The 22,041-nt window shown below is 42.2% G+C and overlaps 1 protein-coding gene across 1 annotated transcript in view; it reads right to left on the minus strand.

Moving 5' to 3' along the window:
* The window catches only part of GRIN2B (glutamate receptor, ionotropic, N-methyl D-aspartate 2B), a 312,544-nt gene extending 291,059 nt beyond the window's left edge, over nt 1–21,485 (minus strand). The window contains exon 1 of the mRNA XM_008575135.1: nt 21,061–21,485. Within this exon, the coding sequence (XP_008573357.1) occupies nt 21,061–21,471 (411 nt within the window). The 5' untranslated portion in view covers nt 21,472–21,485. The remainder of the gene's footprint in view (nt 1–21,060) is intronic.
* Between the last annotated feature and the right edge of the window lie 556 nt (nt 21,486–22,041).

Raw genomic sequence — 22,041 nt, forward strand, 5'->3', positions numbered from 1 at the left:
GATGAGGAAACTGAGACCCAGTGAATGAAGTGATTTGTCTAAGATTTCACAGCTAGCCATGCCGGAGCCAGGGTTTGAATCCAGTGTTCCTAACTCTCAGATAAGCCCTGTCTTCTAGATCATGGTTTTGAAATAACCTTCCAGCCAGGAAGTTGTGTCTAGATTATTTGCCCAGATTATTGATGAATATATCACACAGGACAGAAACAAAATACTTGCTGAAGTGAAGACAGAGGCCATCAATCACTTCCTCCCCAATCCCAAACCTCATCAGTCTGTCACTGAGGGAGATTACACGATATGCCACAAAACGTCAGTGCTGCACACTTTGTTGTGCCACAATTTCTGTCAGAGACGGGATACGAGCAGAGACCCCCACCTGTCAGGCTCTGGACCAACAGTCCAGGGACACATCTGGATCAGAGCTCTTAGAAGTAATTTTCTTGGGAACTCTGCCTCCAGCGATAATATCTACACCAGTGCTTCCTAAACACTGGTCCATGGATCAATGACAATCCATGATAGAGTTATCATGGCCCACAGAGACATGAGAAAAATAACAGTGAGTTGTTGAAACAGCTAAATGTATCCAGTTTATAAGCACTGTCCTTTATTCGGAGATCATGTATTTCCTAGCTTTGTTTTGTTTTCAGCTCCCATTTCCTTTCTTTAAAAAAGTGAGATAGGGATTTAAAAAATCTCTAATTGGGAAGATACAGATTCACCATGCTACATCATGCCACCACTGCTATCATCATTATAAAATAATCAGTCTGTAAATAGAGAAACCAGGAACCTCTCCTCCAGGCAACTGGCAAGGAAGGCTATGTGCTTGGAAACACCAAAGACTCCACTGAGATTGGAGTACTCACAGCAGAAGAGCAGACTCAGGGAAGGGACTGTCACTGCCAGTGGTCAAGGGACTCCAGGGAGCTTCGCAAAATCATACCCCAACATGACATTCCTGCGATGGGCTAAATATGTCCCCCAAAAGTTCACTTGACCCCCCCTCCCCAATGTAACAGTGTTAAGAGGGTGGGAAATTCACTTATGGTATTTGAAGGGAAGGTCCTTTAAGGGGTGATTAGATTGTGAGGACTGTGGATTTGTGAATGGATTCATGGAGTAATGGGTGTGGTTCTGATGGCTTTATAAGGACAGCCCGTGAGAAGTTTAGCTCACACTTGCTCTGCCCACTCTTGCCATGTGACATCTTGTGTTGCTATAGAGTCACCACCAAAGAAGGATCTCACCAGATGTGTTCCCTGGACTTTGGACTTCCCAGTCTCCAAAACTTTCCGAAATAAATTTTGTTTCTTTATAAATTACCTGGTTTCAGATATTCTGTTAGAAGCAACATAAATGAACTAATACAACTCCCCCCTCAGGTATCTTCTGAATTCAGTCACATGGGTTCTCATTGTATTATAGTTGGAATTTTTCTTTTAATTTCTTTGTTTCCATTTTTCACATTCAACTAACATTGATAGGTAACCACCTACTGAGTGTCATTATCATCAGCAGTTTTCATATGCATTATTTTTCTTAGCCCTGTGATATAAGCCTTTAAAGTCTCCAAGTTTACCATGCCTGGCTTTTGTAGCTCACTGCTGCAAACTTCTTATGATGGCCTCCAAGATCTTAGTTTCTCAAATTCAGTCTTCCTTGTCTAATTTCAGTGCCATTTTCTTCTTTGGTGAAGCATTCTGCATGTTACTATTGATTAAAATCCTATTTATGGCCACCTATTTCTCCAACTTTACCACTATAACCTCAGTGATTTGCACCAGGTCTAACACATTGATGGATGCTCAATTATATTTACTGAATGAATTAATTAATTCTAGACCACTTTCCAAAGAGCTATTCATAAGATAATTTGATAAAATTGTCAAAATGTTGACTTTTTCTGTGAAAATGGACCTGAAAAGAAGGCTAATTTCTACAGTTCATTATGGAAATTGGGTGAAAGGGAGGTCCAGAGAAGTGATGGACTTTCACCAGCAAAAAATAATTAAGAGAATTATAATGAAATAACACATACAAAAGGTCTTAACACATAGCTGGTGTTCCATACATGTTAATCTTCCCTTTCCAACTCCTCTTCTGATTAGTTGCTCATCGAAATGGTGGAGTGAGTAGTTTTTCTTTTTTTTAGGGAATCTGTTTTATTATTGTCACAACACTGCTTTTTAAAAAAACTATAATAGCAACACTAGGAAAACCTCCTAAAAAACACCATGTTTCCATTTGTTATGTACACACACACACACACACACATGCAAACATACAAACACTTCCAAAATCTTGGTTGACATTAAATTGCTGATTACTATAAGTATGATCTTCCAGCCGTTTGTGTCCACATCAAATGCTTCTAGGGGACATTCACAATTTTTTTTTTTTTTTGGCCATTCACATTTGATCCAGTTTTAATATTTTCCAATTTTTGTGGATGACCAAATCAAAAGCTTCTTCAAAGTAAAGGTTAAATATAAAAATACACTTTTTTTCTTAAAATGTCTGCACCTTCAGGCTTTCACAGGACATTAAATCAGTGTGACATGACTTTTAGGAGCACCAGGAAAGCTACCAGAAAGGGAGCACTATTTAATTCTAAGAACAGCCTGGTAGCTGATAAATATTAAAAAGCCAGAAGACATCGATTAGGGCTAGTAGCAACAACATCCCAAGAGTCACACAAGATTGTTCTGTCTGTTTTTGAAAGAGGAATTTTGTAAAATAACAGGTACAAGTTGCAAATCTATCAAGATCCCTTCATTTGTAAAAACCAGCATGGCTCAGATTTCTATAATTTGCTTGCGACAACTCAACAAATCTCTCTGAAATGTGTCATGTTATACAGGCCTGCATGTCTCTTTCTGTTTGGGTCTATGTATTCTATTTACACCACCCAGTGTAAAGTGATATTTAATACCCACTTTAATGTCAATATTATCAAAATATATTTTAGCCTACATTCAACAGCTCTGGAGCAGGCCAAAAACCGAGTACATTTCCTCCTCATTATCACCTCAGTAAGAGCTCCTTGCCAGGCTCTGGCTAGGAGGCTTATCTCCGACAAAGCTTAATGAAGTGTTAATGAAGGGAAAATGTCCCAACCCATTATGGGCTTTGTTCAGAACAGGTTTAAGTGCACCCTGGTAAAAAAAAAAAAAAAAAGCTTTAATAGTGGCTCCTTTTTTCTCCATGAAAGGCCAGGTAAGGTGAGAGGTGGTAGACTTGGGTTTGTCGTCTTTTGTTTGAATGATGTTGCCTTTTGTTCACTAAACTGAGATTTAATACTTCTTGTCTTTATTTTAAAATTCCTCTGTACAGGCCTTTACCCATGAATTCTCCCTCCTAGATCCCAGCCCAGCCTTTCCAATATGTCTAGGTTCTTAAGCATGTACACTTGGTAGACCCATAGCTTCTTTTTCTGCCCTATGAGTAACTTCTTGATCCTCTCCAGTCCCCTCTAAGCTCTTCCTTTAACTTCAAGTTCATCAGCCAAGGTCTGCGAAGAATGCCAGTGGCCAAACCCCCCTCATTCCGTTAGACTCCCCTGCACTAACCTGACACCACCCATCTCATCATTAAACACTCCCCCGTGCTTCACATGGCACTAAATACACACCAAGGTCTGCGAAGAATGCCAGTGGCCAAACCCCCCTCATTCCGTTAGACTCCCCTGCACTCCCCTGACACCACCCATCTCATCATTAAACACTCCCCCGTGCTTCACATGGCACTAAATACACGGGCCAGAAGATCTAGATTCTAGTCCTTGCCTTGAAACTCATAATTTCTCAATCTTTGATGTATCATCTATCTTCTTAGCGTCTTATGGGGATGATGGGGATGATGATAATGGTTATCTTCACTTTTCAGAGACATAATCCGAGACTCAATTTCCCATCTTGCACAATTGCTAAGAGTATCAAAATTGAGACAGAGCATATAAACCTATTTTGAAAACTGTAAAACATCATAAAATATAAGATTTGATTATATGTTTTATCTCCCACCTCTAACTACATATACTGTGACGCTTCCTCCTGATCTCTCTTCTGATTTTCCCCTCCTGTCTTTTCTGGGAGCCCCCCCACCCCCAGTGTAAATCCTTAGCTGCACATAAATTTTCCTGTGTACTTGAGTCCTTCTTTCCTAAGTATCTCAGTTAGAGAAGTGCTTCGAGATAAGAAGTGAAAGGGATAACCTCAGGGCACCATTTTTGGAGAAAAGGTAAAAGATGTCTATGGCCTATGAGTAATTGGGACACGCCTGTTTTCTGAAGTTTTCTTTGATTGTTGAAGAGTCTCAACTGGATAGAATTTACTTTATCCAAATTTGCTTTCCATCTGCCTGCCTATGATTATCATGAATTCATACAACCCCCAATATATAGGTCTTCTACTATTTATAATCAAAAAATTCATTAAGTGATATATATATTTGTCAATATCTGACTCATTTGTTAATATACTTCTAATCAATTATCTCGGACCACATTAAAATGTCATACCCACCACCCCACTCCAATCCTCATTTCAATTTGCCCTAGTCCTCACCTCTGGTCAGGACAGAGGAGAAGCAGCAATTCATTATAGCATATGGTCTGCTAGATTGTGAACTACTAGAGAGGACTGGTATTTTGTTGAGGTTAAAGTCCTACCAGAGGCTGGCCTGGTAATCTGGAAAAGTAGGCCAACTCCAGGAGAGAACTGAGGTGTGGCCTCAGGCAAGCCACTTAATCTTTCTTGGCCTCAGTGTCCTCTGCAGTGAAATAGGGGCACGGGCTCTGAGAGCCCACCCGGGGAAACGGTCTTCGGCCCAGAACAGCAAGATAACATGTCTATTCAGATTCCTATGGAGCGAAAGGATAGGGTGGAGTGAGCAGGAAAACAGGGTGCCCCTCTCAGGAATTCTCTTTCCTTTCCCCACTGCATGGAAAAAGCTGCAACCTTTTTCTTGGCCCCAACCGCACACCAAATCTTAAGTCGGCCGGCAAGGACGCAGCTTAAAAACTCATCACTTGGCCACACGGTTCATATCTAGCCACTGTTCTACACTTCCTGTGGTTACTTTTACTCGACTCCCCTGACTCCAGTATGTTCTTAGTGGCTTTCATCGGCACACTCTCCTTCACTCAACTTTCTCTTCTCTTAGACATCGATCAGAAACTTCTCAAATGGATTATAAATCCCAACTCACTCATTGTCAGATGAAGAAAAAGAGGCCAAGAGAGATTAAGGGACTTGCCAGAGTCCGATAGCTGTGGGTGGTTATAAAGCAAGGGTGAGATCCAGGCCTCCTGACTTGGTAGTTCACTTTAGTCCACTGTCATGCCTGCTGCCACTAAATAAATAATTTCATTCAACCCATTGAGCAGCCCAAAGGAGAGTAAAGTCCCCCCAAAATAAGTAGCAGTATTCCATCCACTGCATTGCTCATATGACCCAAATTATTTTTTTTTTAAGTAGCCCTTTCCCTCTCCCTGCAATTCAAATACTGGTGACACAAAACTTCCATTTTATATAATCCTAGCTGCATATAATTGCCTGGTGTGGGTTTTTCCTCAGTTCTTTGACAAGTGAGATTAAAACTTCTCTAGAATGGGCCGACCCCGCGGCGCACTCGGGAGAGTGCGGCACTGGGAGCGCAGCGATGCTCCCGCCGCGGGTTCGGATCCTATATAGGAATGGCCGGTGTGCTCACTGGCTGAGCGCGGTGCGGGTGACACCACACCAAGGGTTGCGGTCACGAAAAAGACAAAAACAAACAAACAAAAAAAAACTTCTCTAGAATGTTTACAGAGGCATCCCCACCTCAAACACATCCAAACTCAGCCTTTCTTTACGTCAAGCATGCCTGCCAAGATGCTTTAACTCCATCACCAGCTAGCCCTGCCGATGCTGCTAGGATCTGTATGAAAAAAGTAATTAAATCATTTCTGTAATTATTCTCACATGCTTATAAATAATTAAGAGCTGCACATTCTCCCAGAAGCTACGAATGGCCCCAAAATAGTGAATGACAGGGGAAATGGATCAGAAAATGTATTTGCAAAGGAAGTGAAAATTCAATGAGGGTGTGATGAAGGAGAAAGCAAGAAACTGAGAAGGAAGAGCAGGCTAAGCATCAGGAGGTGGGAGAAGAGAAGTGAGGGGGGATTGACTGGTGAAAACATTGGTAGAAATAAAAGGATAATTAAGACCAAAAACAGTATCACAAAATAGATCCAGAACAAGAGAGGAAGAGAAACGCAGGCAGGCAAAGGCATCTGAGAGGCCAAACACGAGTCATGGTTGTTACCATAGTCCTTACTGAACAGCTAAGGAAACTGAGGCACAGAAGAGTTAAGTAGGCTAAGGCCACAGAGCTAATGAGACAGAGAGCCAGACTCTGAGTCCGGGTATGTCTGGGCCTGAATTCTATCTATTATATTAAACTCAAACTCTTTTTAGACCTTTAAATAACAAAACGCAAGTCCTTCAATGATCTCAAAATAAAAGTTTAATTATAAAAATATATTACTATTACTGATAGCCCTTATCAATAAGTGAGCATTGATCCAGCCATAGCCCCTTAGCCAGACCCACCATGACCCAGGGTGTGGATATTATATTAAACTCAAACTCTTTTTAGACCTTTAAATAACAAAACGCAAGTCCTTCAATGATCTCAAAATAAAAGTTTAATTATAAAAATATATTACTATTACTGATAGCCCTTATCAATAAGTGAGCATTGATCCAGCCATAGCCCCTTAGCCAGACCCACCATGACCCAGGGTGTGGATATTATATTAAACTCAAACTCTTTTTAGACCTTTAAATAACAAAACGCAAGTCCTTCAATGATCTCAAAATAAAAGTTTAATTATAAAAATATATTACTATTACTGATAGCCCTTATCAATAAGTGAGCATTGATCCAGCCATAGCCCCTTAGCCAGACCCACCATGACCCAGGGTGTGGATATTATATTAAACTCAAACTCTTTTTAGACCTTTAAATAACAAAACGCAAGTCCTTCAATGATCTCAAAATAAAAGTTTAATTATAAAAATATATTACTATTACTGATAGCCCTTATCAATAAGTGAGCATTGATCCAGCCATAGCCCCTTAGCCAGACCCACCATGACCCAGGGTGTGGATATTATATTAAACTCAAACTCTTTTTAGACCTTTAAATAACAAAACGCAAGTCCTTCAATGATCTCAAAATAAAAGTTTAATTATAAAAATATATTACTATTACTGATAGCCCTTATCAATAAGTGAGCATTGATCCAGCCATAGCCCCTTAGCCAGACCCACCATGACCCAGGGTGTGGATATTATATTAAACTCAAACTCTTTTTAGACCTTTAAATAACAAAACGCAAGTCCTTCAATGATCTCAAAATAAAAGTTTAATTATAAAAATATATTACTATTACTGATAGCCCTTATCAATAAGTGAGCATTGATCCAGCCATAGCCCCTTAGCCAGACCCACCATGACCCAGGGTGTGGATATTATATTAAACTCAAACTCTTTTTAGACCTTTAAATAACAAAACGCAAGTCCTTCAATGATCTCAAAATAAAAGTTTAATTATAAAAATATATTACTATTACTGATAGCCCTTATCAATAAGTGAGCATTGATCCAGCCATAGCCCCTTAGCCAGACCCACCATGACCCAGGGTGTGGATATTATATTAAACTCAAACTCTTTTTAGACCTTTAAATAACAAAACGCAAGTCCTTCAATGATCTCAAAATAAAAGTTTAATTATAAAAATATATTACTATTACTGATAGCCCTTATCAATAAGTGAGCATTGATCCAGCCATAGCCCCTTAGCCAGACCCACCATGACCCAGGGTGTGGACATGCAGGTGGCTGCTGGGGGACCTCTCTGCCATGGTGCAGGAGAGAGCTAACAGGGTTATCCAGCCCACCTGGATATCTGTCCCACCACCCTGGTGTGGACAATTTTCACACATCTGAATACCACTCTTGCACATAAATAGGCCTCTGGTCACCAGGGAAAGTTACAGGGAGAATAGGTGCTGAGGGCCCAGCATGAGGACAGGTACCGCAGGAGGGCCAAGGAGGGGCCAATGGAAGCAGCCTTTGGGCACCACCCCTAGTAACAGCTAAGGGTTTTGGTCCAAGGTAACAGCAGTGACAGCTGATTCTCTAGGACTATTCAAGAAGTAGGAAAAAAGGTTGCTCCAAGACCTACAGCCGTCCAGGACAGTGAGGCAAAGCCACTGTCCCTTCTGGTCAATTCTCACCCACTGAGACGGAATCTTAGACCTTAGACTGACATACCTCTGATTTCATTTTCTCCTGTCACACACCAATGTAGAAAAACCAAATTCCCCAATCCCGGAAATGTCAGTGATCTGATCCATTTGGAAGTGTTCTGGGCTTGAGGGTCTCGGCTCCACTCTTGAGAGTTCCGAGTTTGGAGAAAGTTGGAGCTCCTGGCGACTGCAGTCGCAGGTCCCAGCAGACCAAGAACGGGCCCAACAGTTTTGCCCACCCCCACGTCCTTTCTCTTCTACTTCACTTCCCCTTTCTACTCTTTTCTCTCTTCCCACTTTCTTCTCTCCACCCGCTGTTCTTTTGTTCTATATGTTTGGGTTCTCATCAAGTGTGACTGGGGAAGGGAGGAATCAACTTTGCCCAAGCTGCAGGTGGCCCCTGCTCCAGGGCTAATGGCTAGAAGTCCCTAGAAGACTAAGTGAAAGTGCTCAGGAGACAGGGAAGCAGACTGGTGAAATACGTGGGCTTTACTGTCACTCAGACGAGGGGTCCAGTTTCCACACTGCCACTACTAGTGTGAGACCAAGGGCCAGTTACTTTCCCCTCTGATCCTGTTTCTTCATCTGTAAAAAAAGGAGAATGACACTACTGCCAAAATCCTAGCTCTCCTTTGAGAGTGCAATTGGATAAATGCCGGCAAAGCACCACCTCATACAAAGAGCACCTGACATGCAGCAGGTGCTTGGTTTGTTTAAAGGGGGAATAGAATGAAGCTGACCTCTTCTGAAACCCCAGATCTAGCCCCCGCTCAAGTCTCCTACTAACCAGGGAAAATCCAGGATTGGAAACATATCCAAAAGAGCATGTTAACCAACTCTAGATCAAGACCCTTGAGAGCCTGCACTCGGGCTGAACATCAGAGACGAGAGAGGTGTTGAACCTGACATCCGACGGCTGGCTCTCGCCCTCCCCGTTCCGCTGCCTCTCCTCCTCATCTCCTTTAGCTTCTTTCCATCTTTCTCCAGCTCTTCTTCCTCCTTCTTAATCTCTATTAAGCAGCCACACAAATGCATTGCAGTGGGGACCACGAAAAGAAAGCTCAATAAATAGATTCTTGCCCATCACAGAACATCCTCAGCTAAACAACACGACGGGTTCTGCTCACCAGCGCTTCCCAAACCTGGCCGTATCTCAGGACCCCTTTGGGGAAGTTTAAAAATAAACAACCATTAGTAGGGCTTTGCCCAAACCTATTAAATCAGAATCCTTGGGTGTGGGGCCAGAGGATCTGTATTAAAATAATAATAGTAATAATAATAATAGTAAACTCCCCTGTTGATTCTAAGGTCCAGTCAGTTTAAGAACAACCACCATACACTAAACTAAACTCTATAAACTCTGTCAAGCTCCTTTTCCTCTTTTCTTGCTGTTTTTTTAACTCCTTCATTCTCATTATCCCCTCAACTGATTATGTCATGCAGTTTTAATTTTTGAGAATTTACAACATTTGCTTTTATGTGAGCAATGAGAACATAGAAGGCAATGGCTTAAAATAACAGAAATGTATATTCTCTCACAGTTCTGGAGTGCAGAAGCCTGAAATCACGGTGTCCACAGGATCATGCTCTCTCTGAAGAGGGGATTCCTTCCTTGCCTTTTCCAGCCTCTGGTGGCTTTCTTGGCTTGTGGCTAAATAACTCCAGTCTCTGCTTCTTTTTGCATGGCCTTCTCCTCTGTATCTGTGTCTTCCCCTTTTCCATCTTGTATAAAGACATTTGTCATTGAATTTAGGGCCCACCTGAATAATTCAAGATGATCTCATCATGAGATCCTCAACTTAATTACATTTGCAAAGACTTCTTTTGCAAATAAGGTCACATTTACAGGTTCCAGGGGTTAGGACATGAACATATATTTTGGAGGATCACCACTGAACCCACTACAGTGTGTACATAGAGTACAAAGATCAGTGAGTGTTCATTGTTTGATAAAAGTTAGCTTTTACTATGCAGCAGACACTGTGGCATATGCTGGGAATACAGTGCTCATAAAGCACGGCCCTGGCCACAACAAGCCTGTTTTGTAGTGAGGGAGACAGATACGTAAACAAGGCAGGCGACAGTAAAAGCATACATGGGGCACAGGTGGAGCCCAAAAAGAGAAATGGTAAACTCCGTGAAGATGGGAGTCAGAAAAGGGTTCACACAAGAAATGCCTTGACTTCTCTTGAGATGAGGATAGGTGTTTGTGGGTGGACAAAGAAGAGGACATTCTAAGGTAAGAAGGAGGCACAGACAAAGGCACAGAGATGTGAAACAGCCAGGACCCTTTGGGAGCTGTAAATAGTTCAGCGTGGCTTGACATTACTGTTCAAGGGCGGGGAGGTTAAGAGAAATCCTGGAGAGGTGGCCCCGGACCAGATCAAGGAGGATATCGTATTCCACGCTGTGGGAAGCCAGAGCAGAGTTTTAGATGAAAATGTAACAATCGGATTTGAGTTTCTGAAGAATCGCAGGGAAGTGTCCATGTGGCCATGCAGACAAGACAAGAGACGGTCCCTTTGGCTGCTGCAGTGAGCGTAGAGTCGAGGATCTCAGAGATCCTTGGAAGGTGACCCCGACAAGGCTCCATTACTGTTTGAGGGGAAGGGGATGGTCTGTGCTGATGCCCAGATGGGTAACAACTTTCTCTTGGCTTCTAAAATGCCTCTCTTTCCTCATCCTTTCTGTTCTCTTCTCGTCTCTCTAATAATTCTGTCTCAGCTCCTTTATCTTCTCCACCTCCTCTGGCCATCCCCAAACCATGGAGCACCCCCTGGTTCTGTCCTTGACCCACCTCTCTCCCCACTCCACTGCTCGCCCTGTGCAGTCTTGTCCACCCTCACGGTTTGGACCGCCCCCTTCCTGCTAGTGAGGCGCACACCCACACGAGTGTGTTCACCCCAGTCACTCCATCTCCAGGCCCAAATCCAGCTGCTCGCTGGACATCACCACTTATGTCACCCACCCATGTTCTGAATTCCACTCTCTCTCCTTCCCACTGTCAGCAAATCTGTGACAAATCTATACTCCTGTCATCCTAATTGTTGTGACTAGCACTAAAAGGGTCACCAGTGTTCAGTGCTGCAGAACGTCGAGAACAACTTGAAAAGTCCGTTGGATTTGTCATTTTGGAGAAAGCGAGGGATTAGGAAGTAAAACAGCAATTCGAGAGCACCCTTTGAGGGGCTGAACTGTGAAAAGGGGAGAGGGAGGGAGAATGGGGACCAAGGAAAGTGGTCATGTTTGTTTATCTAAAGTAAGGATGATCTGAGCATGTTCATGGGCCACAGCAATGTTTAATGCTCAATAGAAGCACAGTTAATATTTTGAGTGAGACTGTTGGATACTAAGACATTGCACATACACTTAACATGCCTGGTCTCTAGGCTCTAAGTGCCTGTAGCACACAGACACACCAGTCACTACAACACCCAAAAACCACCCCCAAACATTTCCAAACAGCTCCTAAGAATCCCTAAGAGGGAAGATGCCAGCAGGGAGAAATAAGTGGATAATTTAGGGTGAAAAGGATGTAACTGTGAACCAAGGTCCTAGCCCTGGAGGACACATGAGAAGGCCAGAACAAGGACACAAGAGCAGGTTTTGGCACCAGGCAGAAGAAATTAAAGTTATTTGGACTTTCAGATCACATGGACACTGGCTGAATTCCCAGGTTTCACTTATGTCCTTTGAGACACATGGTCTGCTGCCCAACCCCAAAGCTGCTCCAGCCCCTTGCCCCCAGAGAGACTCATAATCTCCACAGGGTTGGCCATGTGACATCGCTGGGCTCATGAGATCAAGGACATGGGGAAAACTCTTCCTGATTGAATGCCCACACGCCCTTTTTCCTCCTTTGAGTATAGGCAAGATGCCTAGAGCTAGGGCAGCCACCTCCCAACCATGGCAAAAACGCCAAAAGAATCCCAGACGTCAGCCCTGACATCACTGAGCTGCAAGCTACCCCAGCATCCTCTGTCTCCAGGCTTCTTGTTCTGAGACACCAGCAAATACCTATCTGTTAAGCCACCATGAGAAAAGCACTACCTAAAGGTCTTGAGCAACACAGTCAACCTCATCTGTAAAATGAAAACAAAATATATGCCTCATAAATTCAAAGAAAACATTAAACTAGATGACCTATACTAGGTGCCCAGCTCAAAGAAGGTGACTAGCTCAGAGCTTGACAAAAATAAATAAATGAGCAATCAATATTAGTCTTTCTCAAGACAACCTCTTGACCTATGATCCTTAGGTCTTTGTCCACGTAAAATGAAATATAGCAATAAACGTTTTTTGTCCTCAGGAAAGTGGAATAAAAATAGTCTTGAATGTTACTCTCCTGCATGCTGAACCCTTAAAGTACAGAATCAAAATACAATTTTGAATAAATGTAAATAAACATAACTTCTAAGAATAAGGCAAAAAGACAGAATTACAGAAGTCTCAGAAAGGAGAATAAAAATAAATATACTCAATGCAAAAATCATAATCTAAGAAGTTTCTTAGCAAAATCAATGTAATCTATTAAAAATTTGCTGATGACATTTAGTGCATTAACTGTTCTCCTGCATCTATAACATATTCCTACGTCCAACCTCTCACTTTTAATATTTCCCTCATCTAATAACTCACTTTTTCTTATATATCAACATTTCCAAAACTATGAGTGACCCTTGAATCAAATGCTATTTTTTTGTTATGCTTTTTTAATGTTCTTGACTTATCTTCATTGCTTATATCCTATGTGTGTCCATTTACTGAAATCACTGTACGTCTCTGCTTTGAAAATCTTGGTAAGTTCTGATCATGTCACAATCAGCAACTGCGTCACCATAGAGGTGTAACACCCTGAGCGGCTGTTTATCCGCTAAGTTGAAAGTGAAGGATGTTAACATCTCTTCTGTTTCCATTAATGAGAAAAATTAGGAACTCATTTTTCTCAAATGATTTAGGTAAGGTCTGGTACATGGAACTATGAGATAGCCTATACAAGAGCCTACTGTTTACAAGCACTGGGTACATTTCTTCACAGGTCTCACTATTCACTATGAACTATGTGTTATTTTTGCACCCATTTTACAGATGGAGATTTTGAGGCTCAGAGAGTTTGAAGAGTACAGCTAAGGTCACATAGCTGAGGATGAGCACAGTTCAAGCCGACTGGCTCCAAAGCCAGGATGTGCAAGAAGTGATGGCTCATGGGTCACTTTCTAGCACCAAGTGCCTTCACTTCTGTGAATGCCTGAGCAATTTCTGGGCCTTCAATTTCTACAAGTATTAAAACTACACCAGGACTTCAAGTGGCTAGTCTCTTCAAAGCAAATGCTAGCTCCAATTCTAAAAGAGAGAAAGTGCTGGCCAAGAAGAACCACATTCCATAGAAGCAGGTGGAAAGGTTAGGAATCCAGACAGATTTGAGGACTGCTTCACTGTAAAGTCACAGGGTCCTAGAGAGAACTTTCTACCCATCTTCCCCCAAAGTATAATTCAAGGAAGCAGAGAAAATTGGAGAGGGGAAACTGAGCTCCAAGTAAGCAGTTCTATCCTAGCTTTCCTTTTTTTATTTCCACAGTGGGTGAACTGGGCAAATGTTTGAGGGTCAAGCATACCTAAATTCAGATTCCAGTCCCACTATTGGTCTAGCTGTGTACTTTGGCTGTGTAAAATAGATAACTAGACCAGTTGTATTTATTTTACATAAACTCTCTCTGATTTAGTTTTTCCATCAGTAGAGAAGAAACAATATTCCTTACCTCACAGGATTGCATAAGAATGTAAACGCTCATTAACATCGTGCTTGGCACAAAGTGGGCATACTGCTTTAGCTAATGCTATAACATCACAGTGTGCTCCCGGAGTATTCTGTCCCAAGGAATATCATATCACAGACACATAAAAGCAAGGTAATGAACTAAGAGACAGTGGAAGTTATGGACGAAGCGTGGAGAAAGGAATAAATAATAATATATGGCCATCTTGGTTTCAAATTGTGTTGGATACGAACATCCACATGAACAAATGGGAGGCAATAGTCTATTCACGGTGTTGCGCATGCCTGCGGGCTCATCTACTCTCTCTAAAGGCATTGTCTTGAGGGTGGGGGGCGGAGGGTGTAGGAATTGGGAGAAGAGGGAGAGAAGATGGGGCCAAAGAGGAATAGAGGCTGTCTCCTAGCCCTAGTTAGATTCCAATATGTGGCTTTCTACACAGAAAATGAGTGTATTAGTTCATTTCTGTTGCTTATAACAAAATACATGGAACTGGGTGATTTATAAGAAAATGAAATTTATTGCTTGCAGTGGCAGAGGCTAAGAAGTCCAAAGTCCAGGGAACACAGCTGGTGAAGGCTTTCTTTGGTGATGACTTCAGTCGCGGCAGAGTCTCACATTGCGAAATGGCAGAGCAGAGAGAGAGCAAGAGAGAGATTCTCCTTTCAAAGCCCTCAGGACCACTCCCCTGACCACCATTATTAATCCACGATCCTACCGTCCAATCACCTCTTCGAGGCTCCACCTTTCACCATAATAGGATTTCCTCCCTCAACAGTCACAGTGGGGGCTAAGTTTCTAATACATAAATCTTAGGGGACACAATTCAAGCTCTAATGAGTTTTGGGGGGACATAATTCAACCCACTACCATGAGAATTCTATTCAAAGCATCAATGTACAGCCAAGCAATTTAGAAAGGAAACAATCATAGCGACAAACTCCATAGCAAGAATATTCTTGCATGTCCTTTAATGAGGAATGACATACGGCGTGTGATGCATGTGTTAGCTACTCTACTCCACTCTGATCGACCCACCTATTTCCAGACCCTGCCGCTTTTCTCTCCCATTCTTGCAGCATTACAGATCGGATCATGTATCCTCCTGCCTGATCCTACTGTAACTTCCATTGCCCAAACCATGTGCCTTGGTCCTAACGCCAGTGACAGACAGGTGTCAGTGACTGTGACATTCCTTATCACCGTTCCTTATTTCCCTCACCTACAGCGTCTGTTTGCACAGTCCTGTGCCAAAATTTTTCACTTTTCATTTTATCTTCAAAATGTTGTAAAGTGGGTAGGGCAGAAAACAAAATTTATATCTTATAAATTGTAAGCTGTATATCATGTAGCTTAAGTGATTTCTTTGCCAAAATTTCCAACGCTCATCAGAAAGGAGACTAAAAATCAGACTCGGTTAAGTGTTTTATGAGGCAGAATTGTATAACAGAAAGCATGGGCTTCAAAATCGGTATTTCTGGGTTCTGAGTCCCAGCCCCATTGCTAATTGTGAACTGGGATATCCTGGATTAGTTACTTAACCCCTGTAAGCTAAAATCTGAAAACTCAAGAAAGATTTCAGATGATCAGTAGAGAAACCTCCTAGAAAGGAATGGAAACACATCTAGCTGTAGTTCATTACTTAGATTCAGATGGGCATCTTAAATCCAGGATCTCAGGGAGAATAAAAGCAATTATAACAAGGCAAAATAAAATAGGCTCTTTATACTCTGGTGGGAAACCGCCAAAAGGCACCTCATACATTTTTAAACATTCTCCATTACTATCCTAAACAGTCTTCTGTTACAAGCACTTAGCAATTTTTTCCTTGTTAGAGTTTTTCCTTAACCAAACATGTCCTTTTTGGCTACGACAGATTTCCATACCATTGATGGGCCTCAGTTTCCCTAGTGGGGCAAGATCAAGACGCCCACCACATGGCTCAGAGCCCTTTTTCACCTCAACTGCCTTCTTGGCTGGTCTTCAATTTAGAATCGTCTCTACATTGTTCGTGGTGCTATTTAATTCCCATCTTTTCCTGTATCATGCAACCACCTCACTGTCTTCTAACTGCTCCATGCAACAGAAGCATTTACTACACATTATCTCATTTAATCCTCAACAACCCTATGATGGATATATTTTTATCCCTATTATACAGGCAAGAAAACCAAGGTTGAGAGGAAGGCATTGGTGACTAGTCCAGATTCCCACGTCAAGCTTTGACTCTTAAATTCTGAGCTTCTAACCCCTCTACTCTTCCAGCTCCCACACTTCATTCTGTCATAGTATAAAGTGCATTTCCTTCTTGGGAAAGCAGAGCACTGATTAATTTTTTTACTGACTAACTGGCATACCCAAGAATGCATACATTCTATCAGACCAGATGCTGAAGTGCTGAACTGCATCTCTACTTTCATCTAAAGTCTTTAGAACAGCGCTGTCTCCCTACATCAAAACCTCCTTGAACACAGCGACTTTATCCCTGTAATGCAATCTTTCACAAGACCACTTAATACGTGGGTTTTATTTGAATCAAACTAACAACAACAAAACTAAGTTAAAACAGAGTGGAGATTACCTGTCTCCTAGAGGGGCAGAGCTGGATGGAAGGCTTATTTATCATCCTTTGCCTGGTTCCTATGAGACTTGAACACGGCCCAGCTATGTGTCTTAGGTTTTCTGCATCAGCTGCACTTTCAAATGTTTTGCCCCTATTGCCCCATAGTCAATTCAGAGTTGGCTAACTATGTGCCCCCATTCTGTTTGTAAAATTTGGTCATGGTGCTTAAAAATAAACTTCTATTTAAAAAATAAACAAACCTGGCCATAGGTTTTGAGGTGTTTTACTTTTGGAACTTGCCCCAAAGGCTTATTTCTCTGAGATCTGAGGTGCTCCTTATTTGCCTTCATGCAAATCCTTTAAGCCCATGAACATTCCTCTGCTCGGCTCCTGGGAAGCTTGGCGCTGCCCCCTCAGTCACTGTGGTTCCTGCTACGTCCTCCTCTGCAGCCCCCCATGCAGGCATCCAACCCTCTGTGACTAAGCCTCCAACTTTCCAGATATTAGGACCTGCTTCTTTCTTCTTTATTCCTCTTGCTGCCTCTTTTAGAAACTCTTCTTTTCAAGTGAAAAGCCAGTTAGATATCATTTAGCCTATTTAAGGAAACTGTCTAAAAATCATTGCCCACCTTTTTTTTTAATGGAGAGAGAAGATAAGATGTAATATCTGGGTGTGGTAGCAATGGGGGGAGGCGTAAGGGGGAAGTGCCAAGAAGGGATTTCATTACAGTCACCTGGAAGAATCCACCTTTCTGGCTTCAGTTCTCCCTTTATCCCAGTGGCCCATGAGGCCTCTATGGAATCGTGCTCCTCCTGCGTGCTACACCATTTCATATCCTTGTTAATGTTCTCCTATAATTAGATTGCAGTATTGCCTGATTATGAATCAAGTGATGGATCACTTTTCAGTCAGATGACATTCCCCACAATGCTATGTAACAGATGAGAAAGTAAAGGGTAGGAAGGCATGTGAGACCTTAACCAGCCTCTGCACTTTCTTAAGAGGCAATAGTGCACACGGCCTTTGGAGCCAGCAACCAGTGTTAAAGTCCTGGCTCTCACTTACTAGCTACATCACTTCGCATATGTTATTTAACCTCTCTGAGCCTCACTTTCCCCATCTGTAAGGTAGAGATTAACCAATATCACTTAGTTTATTGGGTAATTAAGAGTATTATATAAGATAATACACGCAAAACACTAAGTGTTAACACATGGCAAACACTCTCAAAACACCTAGATATACCAGTGAACAAAAACGTCTCTCCACATGGTCTGCCTCTTACCTCATATTTTTTATACTGATGTTGTGGATTTGTAAGAGGTACCAGAGAGAAGCAACCAACCGGTTTAGGCATAACCTTTTCTATGGGGGGGAAATAACATAGGTTGTACGGTAGCCCACATGAGAAAAAAAAATACTTTTTACCTGCTATGCTCTCAAAAGAAGTATGCACTTATTTATGATTTTAAAATTTGGCTCTTTTCCATATAAGGACTCTTTCCATGCAATATTGTGCCCTCAAAATGCCACTGCTAAAATAAAATATAATTTGCTAAGGACATGATAAGAAAATCTACCTGAAGCAAAACTCGCTGGGTTTTCCATTTTGCTTAACTTTGTCCCTGCTCCCTCAGCACGGGCTACTCGCGTCAGCCCTTGTTTCCTAACATCTGTACCTGTGCCCATGGGAGTGGAAGAATATTCTTCTCATATGATACCAAAGTTTCTCCACTTAATACCTTCGACTTGGCCTCTCCTCAGCTGAGTAAAGGGAAGCTCTGAAACAGAAGCTAGTCAGCTCTGCCTGCTGCCGACAGATGGCGATCGTGGTCACACAAAGCAGTTTCCGTCTTGTCTAAGCTGCTGCACTGTGGTGGCTTTCACCTGGTCAGGTAAAGCATGCTTGTGGTGTCTGTGCTAGGTTTCCCCGTGTTTACAAACATCATTAACCCCACAGCATGTCTTCTAAGTACAAAATTAGAGGCAGTTTTGAAACTAATGATAAGAAGTATAGGTTGACAATGCAAAGGTAGAGACAATTTAAAAAATTCAAAGTGATAAAAAATAATAAACGTTGCACTTGTAGTGAAATGAATCCTTCTCAGATATGCATGACTGTGAAGGACAGTACATACGTGAGAAGGGCTGTACCTAAGCGACGGACAATAATCAATAAGGCGAGGAAAAATAACTGAATAACTGAAAAATGTAAAACTAAAATATAACCAAAAACAAAACACTTTTTCTGCATTTAGAGAATAAATACCAATATTAGATGGTAATTAGTCTGTCATATGACAATTGATCTAATATTAATGCGGGAGAGGCTAGGATTTGAGCCTTTGAAGTGGTGGCTCTCAGCCTTACCTGCACGTTAGAATCACCTGAAGAGCTTTTAAGAATCCTGAAGCCCACCCAGGCCAATGACCAGAATCTCTGGGGGTTGGACCCAGGCAGTAATTTAAGAAAAATTAATGCCCGCATTCTTCCCATGGGGGCCCTACAGCCTGGGCTCCCAAACCCAGCCCTCATTCCTCACAATTATCATTTAATCATCATAGACCTAAAAGATTGCTTTTTTACCATACCTTTGCACCAGGAGGACAAAGAAAAGTTTGCCTTCTCCTTCCTAGCATCAATGCACGAGGCCTGCTCAAAGATATCGATGGAAAGTTCTCCCTCAAGGGGTGACTAATAGCCCTACTATTTGTCAGGACTTGGTGGACCGAGCTATTCGACCCACTCGTGAAAAATTTCCAGCTGCTCTTATTTATCATTATATGGATGATGTTCTTATTGCTCATGATGATCCAGACCTGTTATCACAAGTCTATTTACATTTAATCAAACAAGTTAATAATGCCGGTTTACAAATAGCTCCAGGGTTTACAAATAGCTCCTATTTACATTTAATCAAACAAGTTAATAATGCCGGTTTGCAAATAGCTCCAGATAAAATTCAAAAAATGGAGCCTTGGAAATACCTTGGTTTTCTGATCACTCAGAGAAACACATGGCCACAAAATATATCTTTCCATATTCAGGAGCCCCTTACTCTCAATGATTTACAAAAATTACTTGGCCAAATTAATTGGCTCCGCCCTTCCATGGGTATTCCTACTTATCAATTACAACATTTATTTAATACCTTAAAGGGAGACCCTGATTTGTCCTCCCCGCGTTATTTGTCTGAACAAGCAAAATTAGAATTAAAACAAATTGAATCCTTTTTACACTCCAGACAATTAACATGTATTGTTAAATCTCAAGTCATTCATTTCATTGTTTTTAAATACCCCACATAGTCCTACAGGTTTACTTTGTCAATTTATTCCTCAAATAGGAGTCATTGAATGGATTTTCTTACTCCATCAACAAAAAAACAAACTATATACTAAATTAGAACAGCGCATTCATTTACTCACTAGGGGAAGGCACCGTTGTCAAATGCTTACTGGATATGATCCTGATACTATCAACCCTGGTCTTTATAAAACTGACTTCTACACTGCCCTTGAGCAATCAGAGTCCTTACAGACAGCTATGGCTGGTTTTGTTGGTAAGCTACAATTCTCATAGCCACATGATGAAATCTTACAAGACTCCAATTATTACCCATACAATTAAAATCCTGCTTATCCCCTGTTCTTCTTCCTCAAGCACTAACTGTGTTTATTGATGGTTCTGGTAAATCAGGAAAGGGGTCTGTAACATGGCAGGAACAAGGAATCTGGAAACATTTAGTAGCAGTGCTGGAAGCTCTTCAGATTCCAATGTGCAGCCGAAGTTACGAACCACGGCCTTCCAATCTAAGCACGGGGAAAACGCAGTTACTACTGGTTCCATGGATTAAAATCCATTCCAATGTGCAGATCGATGTGTGTGATGAGCAAGGATCATCACAATAATCCTTAGCAAGAATGACTCCCCTATGACATCTGTATCTTCAAGAAGAGAAATTACCTGCCTCAGCGATTTTTCTTTTTATATTCCTGAAATCAGTATGGGGAATACATATAAAGAAGAATAAAATATGCCTTATTTTTCTTTCAATAAAAAAAACTGTCAAAAATAAAAAAGTCCTTGATAAAGTTTTGAAGGAACTATTCATACACCTCTTTGAGGAAAATGCATCGCAGGGCTACAAGTGTCAACCTGTCTCAGTCATTCCAGTGAGTCAGTTTATAAACAAATGGACACACAAACCTGTTCAAAACTATAGCAGCTTCTAGATCCCAGCATCTTTCCCTCACTTTTATCTCCAAACAATTAGACTAACTCCTGGTCGATCCACACAGTCAGTGCTTTCTGGTTACCTTCCACCCTCAATAACCACGTTTTGCATGAAAACAAATGCATGTTTAGTCCTCAATGCAACCCCCCGGGCTCTTCTGGCCACACCCCCTTTTACCTTATCTGCCATTATCATAGAGGAGCCCCCGTGGATGCCCAGGATCGGGGTGAGAGTCTGGGCTGAAATGAAATCGAGGATCTGGGCGATGGCTTCCTGGTCCGTGTCATCAGCAAACACCACGCCCTGGACCTTCCGGTCAGACATGAGATCACAGATGCGGGTGATGATACTCTTTGGGTCGGTCTCGTTCATGGCCACCAGCTCCACACGGGGCACCACGGAGAGATGGTGGAAATCATCTTTCTCGTGGGCATCCTTGATGGCCACTTCGTCTGAGGTGCCCACGAGGATGACGGCAATGCCAATGCTGGGGGGGCTCTTCTGAGAGCGAGCTCTGCTGCCGGACACCGCCAGGACAGCCAACACCAGCCAGAACTTGGGAGAACACCACTCTGCTCTGGGCTTCATCTTCAACTCGTCGACTCCCTGAAAACAGAGAGAAAGAGAGAGAATGGTTAAAATCTGACCTGCATACATAACCTGTCTTTGAGGAGGCTGGATACTGCAAGTCAAGGACCTTATCTCCTTTTCCCGATCATAAAACCCAACTTCTGTCTTTTAGCCTAGTCTCATCTCTGGTGTTTGCTCAGCAGAATGAGGGAAAAAGAAACTTTCAAAAGCCTCAGAAATCTTTGAGCAAGACAAGATGCCATTGCTATAGCCATCAGCAGCAAACAGGCAGACACAAATGAGGAAGAGGATGCAAGTGGCCCAGGCAGTCGCACCAATATGCACATGTGGAAGTCTGCTGGAGGGGATCTTGGTGTTGCTGCGGAACCTCTGACACTCCTGTTACCACCCACCCTTGAATTGCTCTTGAGCAAAGGGGACCACAGGGGCCAGGCAAAGTGAGCTGCAGAATGGGCTCACCGGGGGCTAGCAATGAAACATGGCCCAGATAAGCTGGGAACAGGGAGCTACGGATACACATGCCCCACATTGTTGCGGCCCTCACCTCATGTTTGCCCCAAAGATGAC

This window comes from Galeopterus variegatus, unplaced genomic scaffold (genome assembly GCF_000696425.1).
Source record: "Galeopterus variegatus unplaced genomic scaffold, G_variegatus-3.0.2 Scaffold1146, whole genome shotgun sequence".
Classification (NCBI taxonomy): Eukaryota; Metazoa; Chordata; class Mammalia; order Dermoptera; family Cynocephalidae; genus Galeopterus; species Galeopterus variegatus.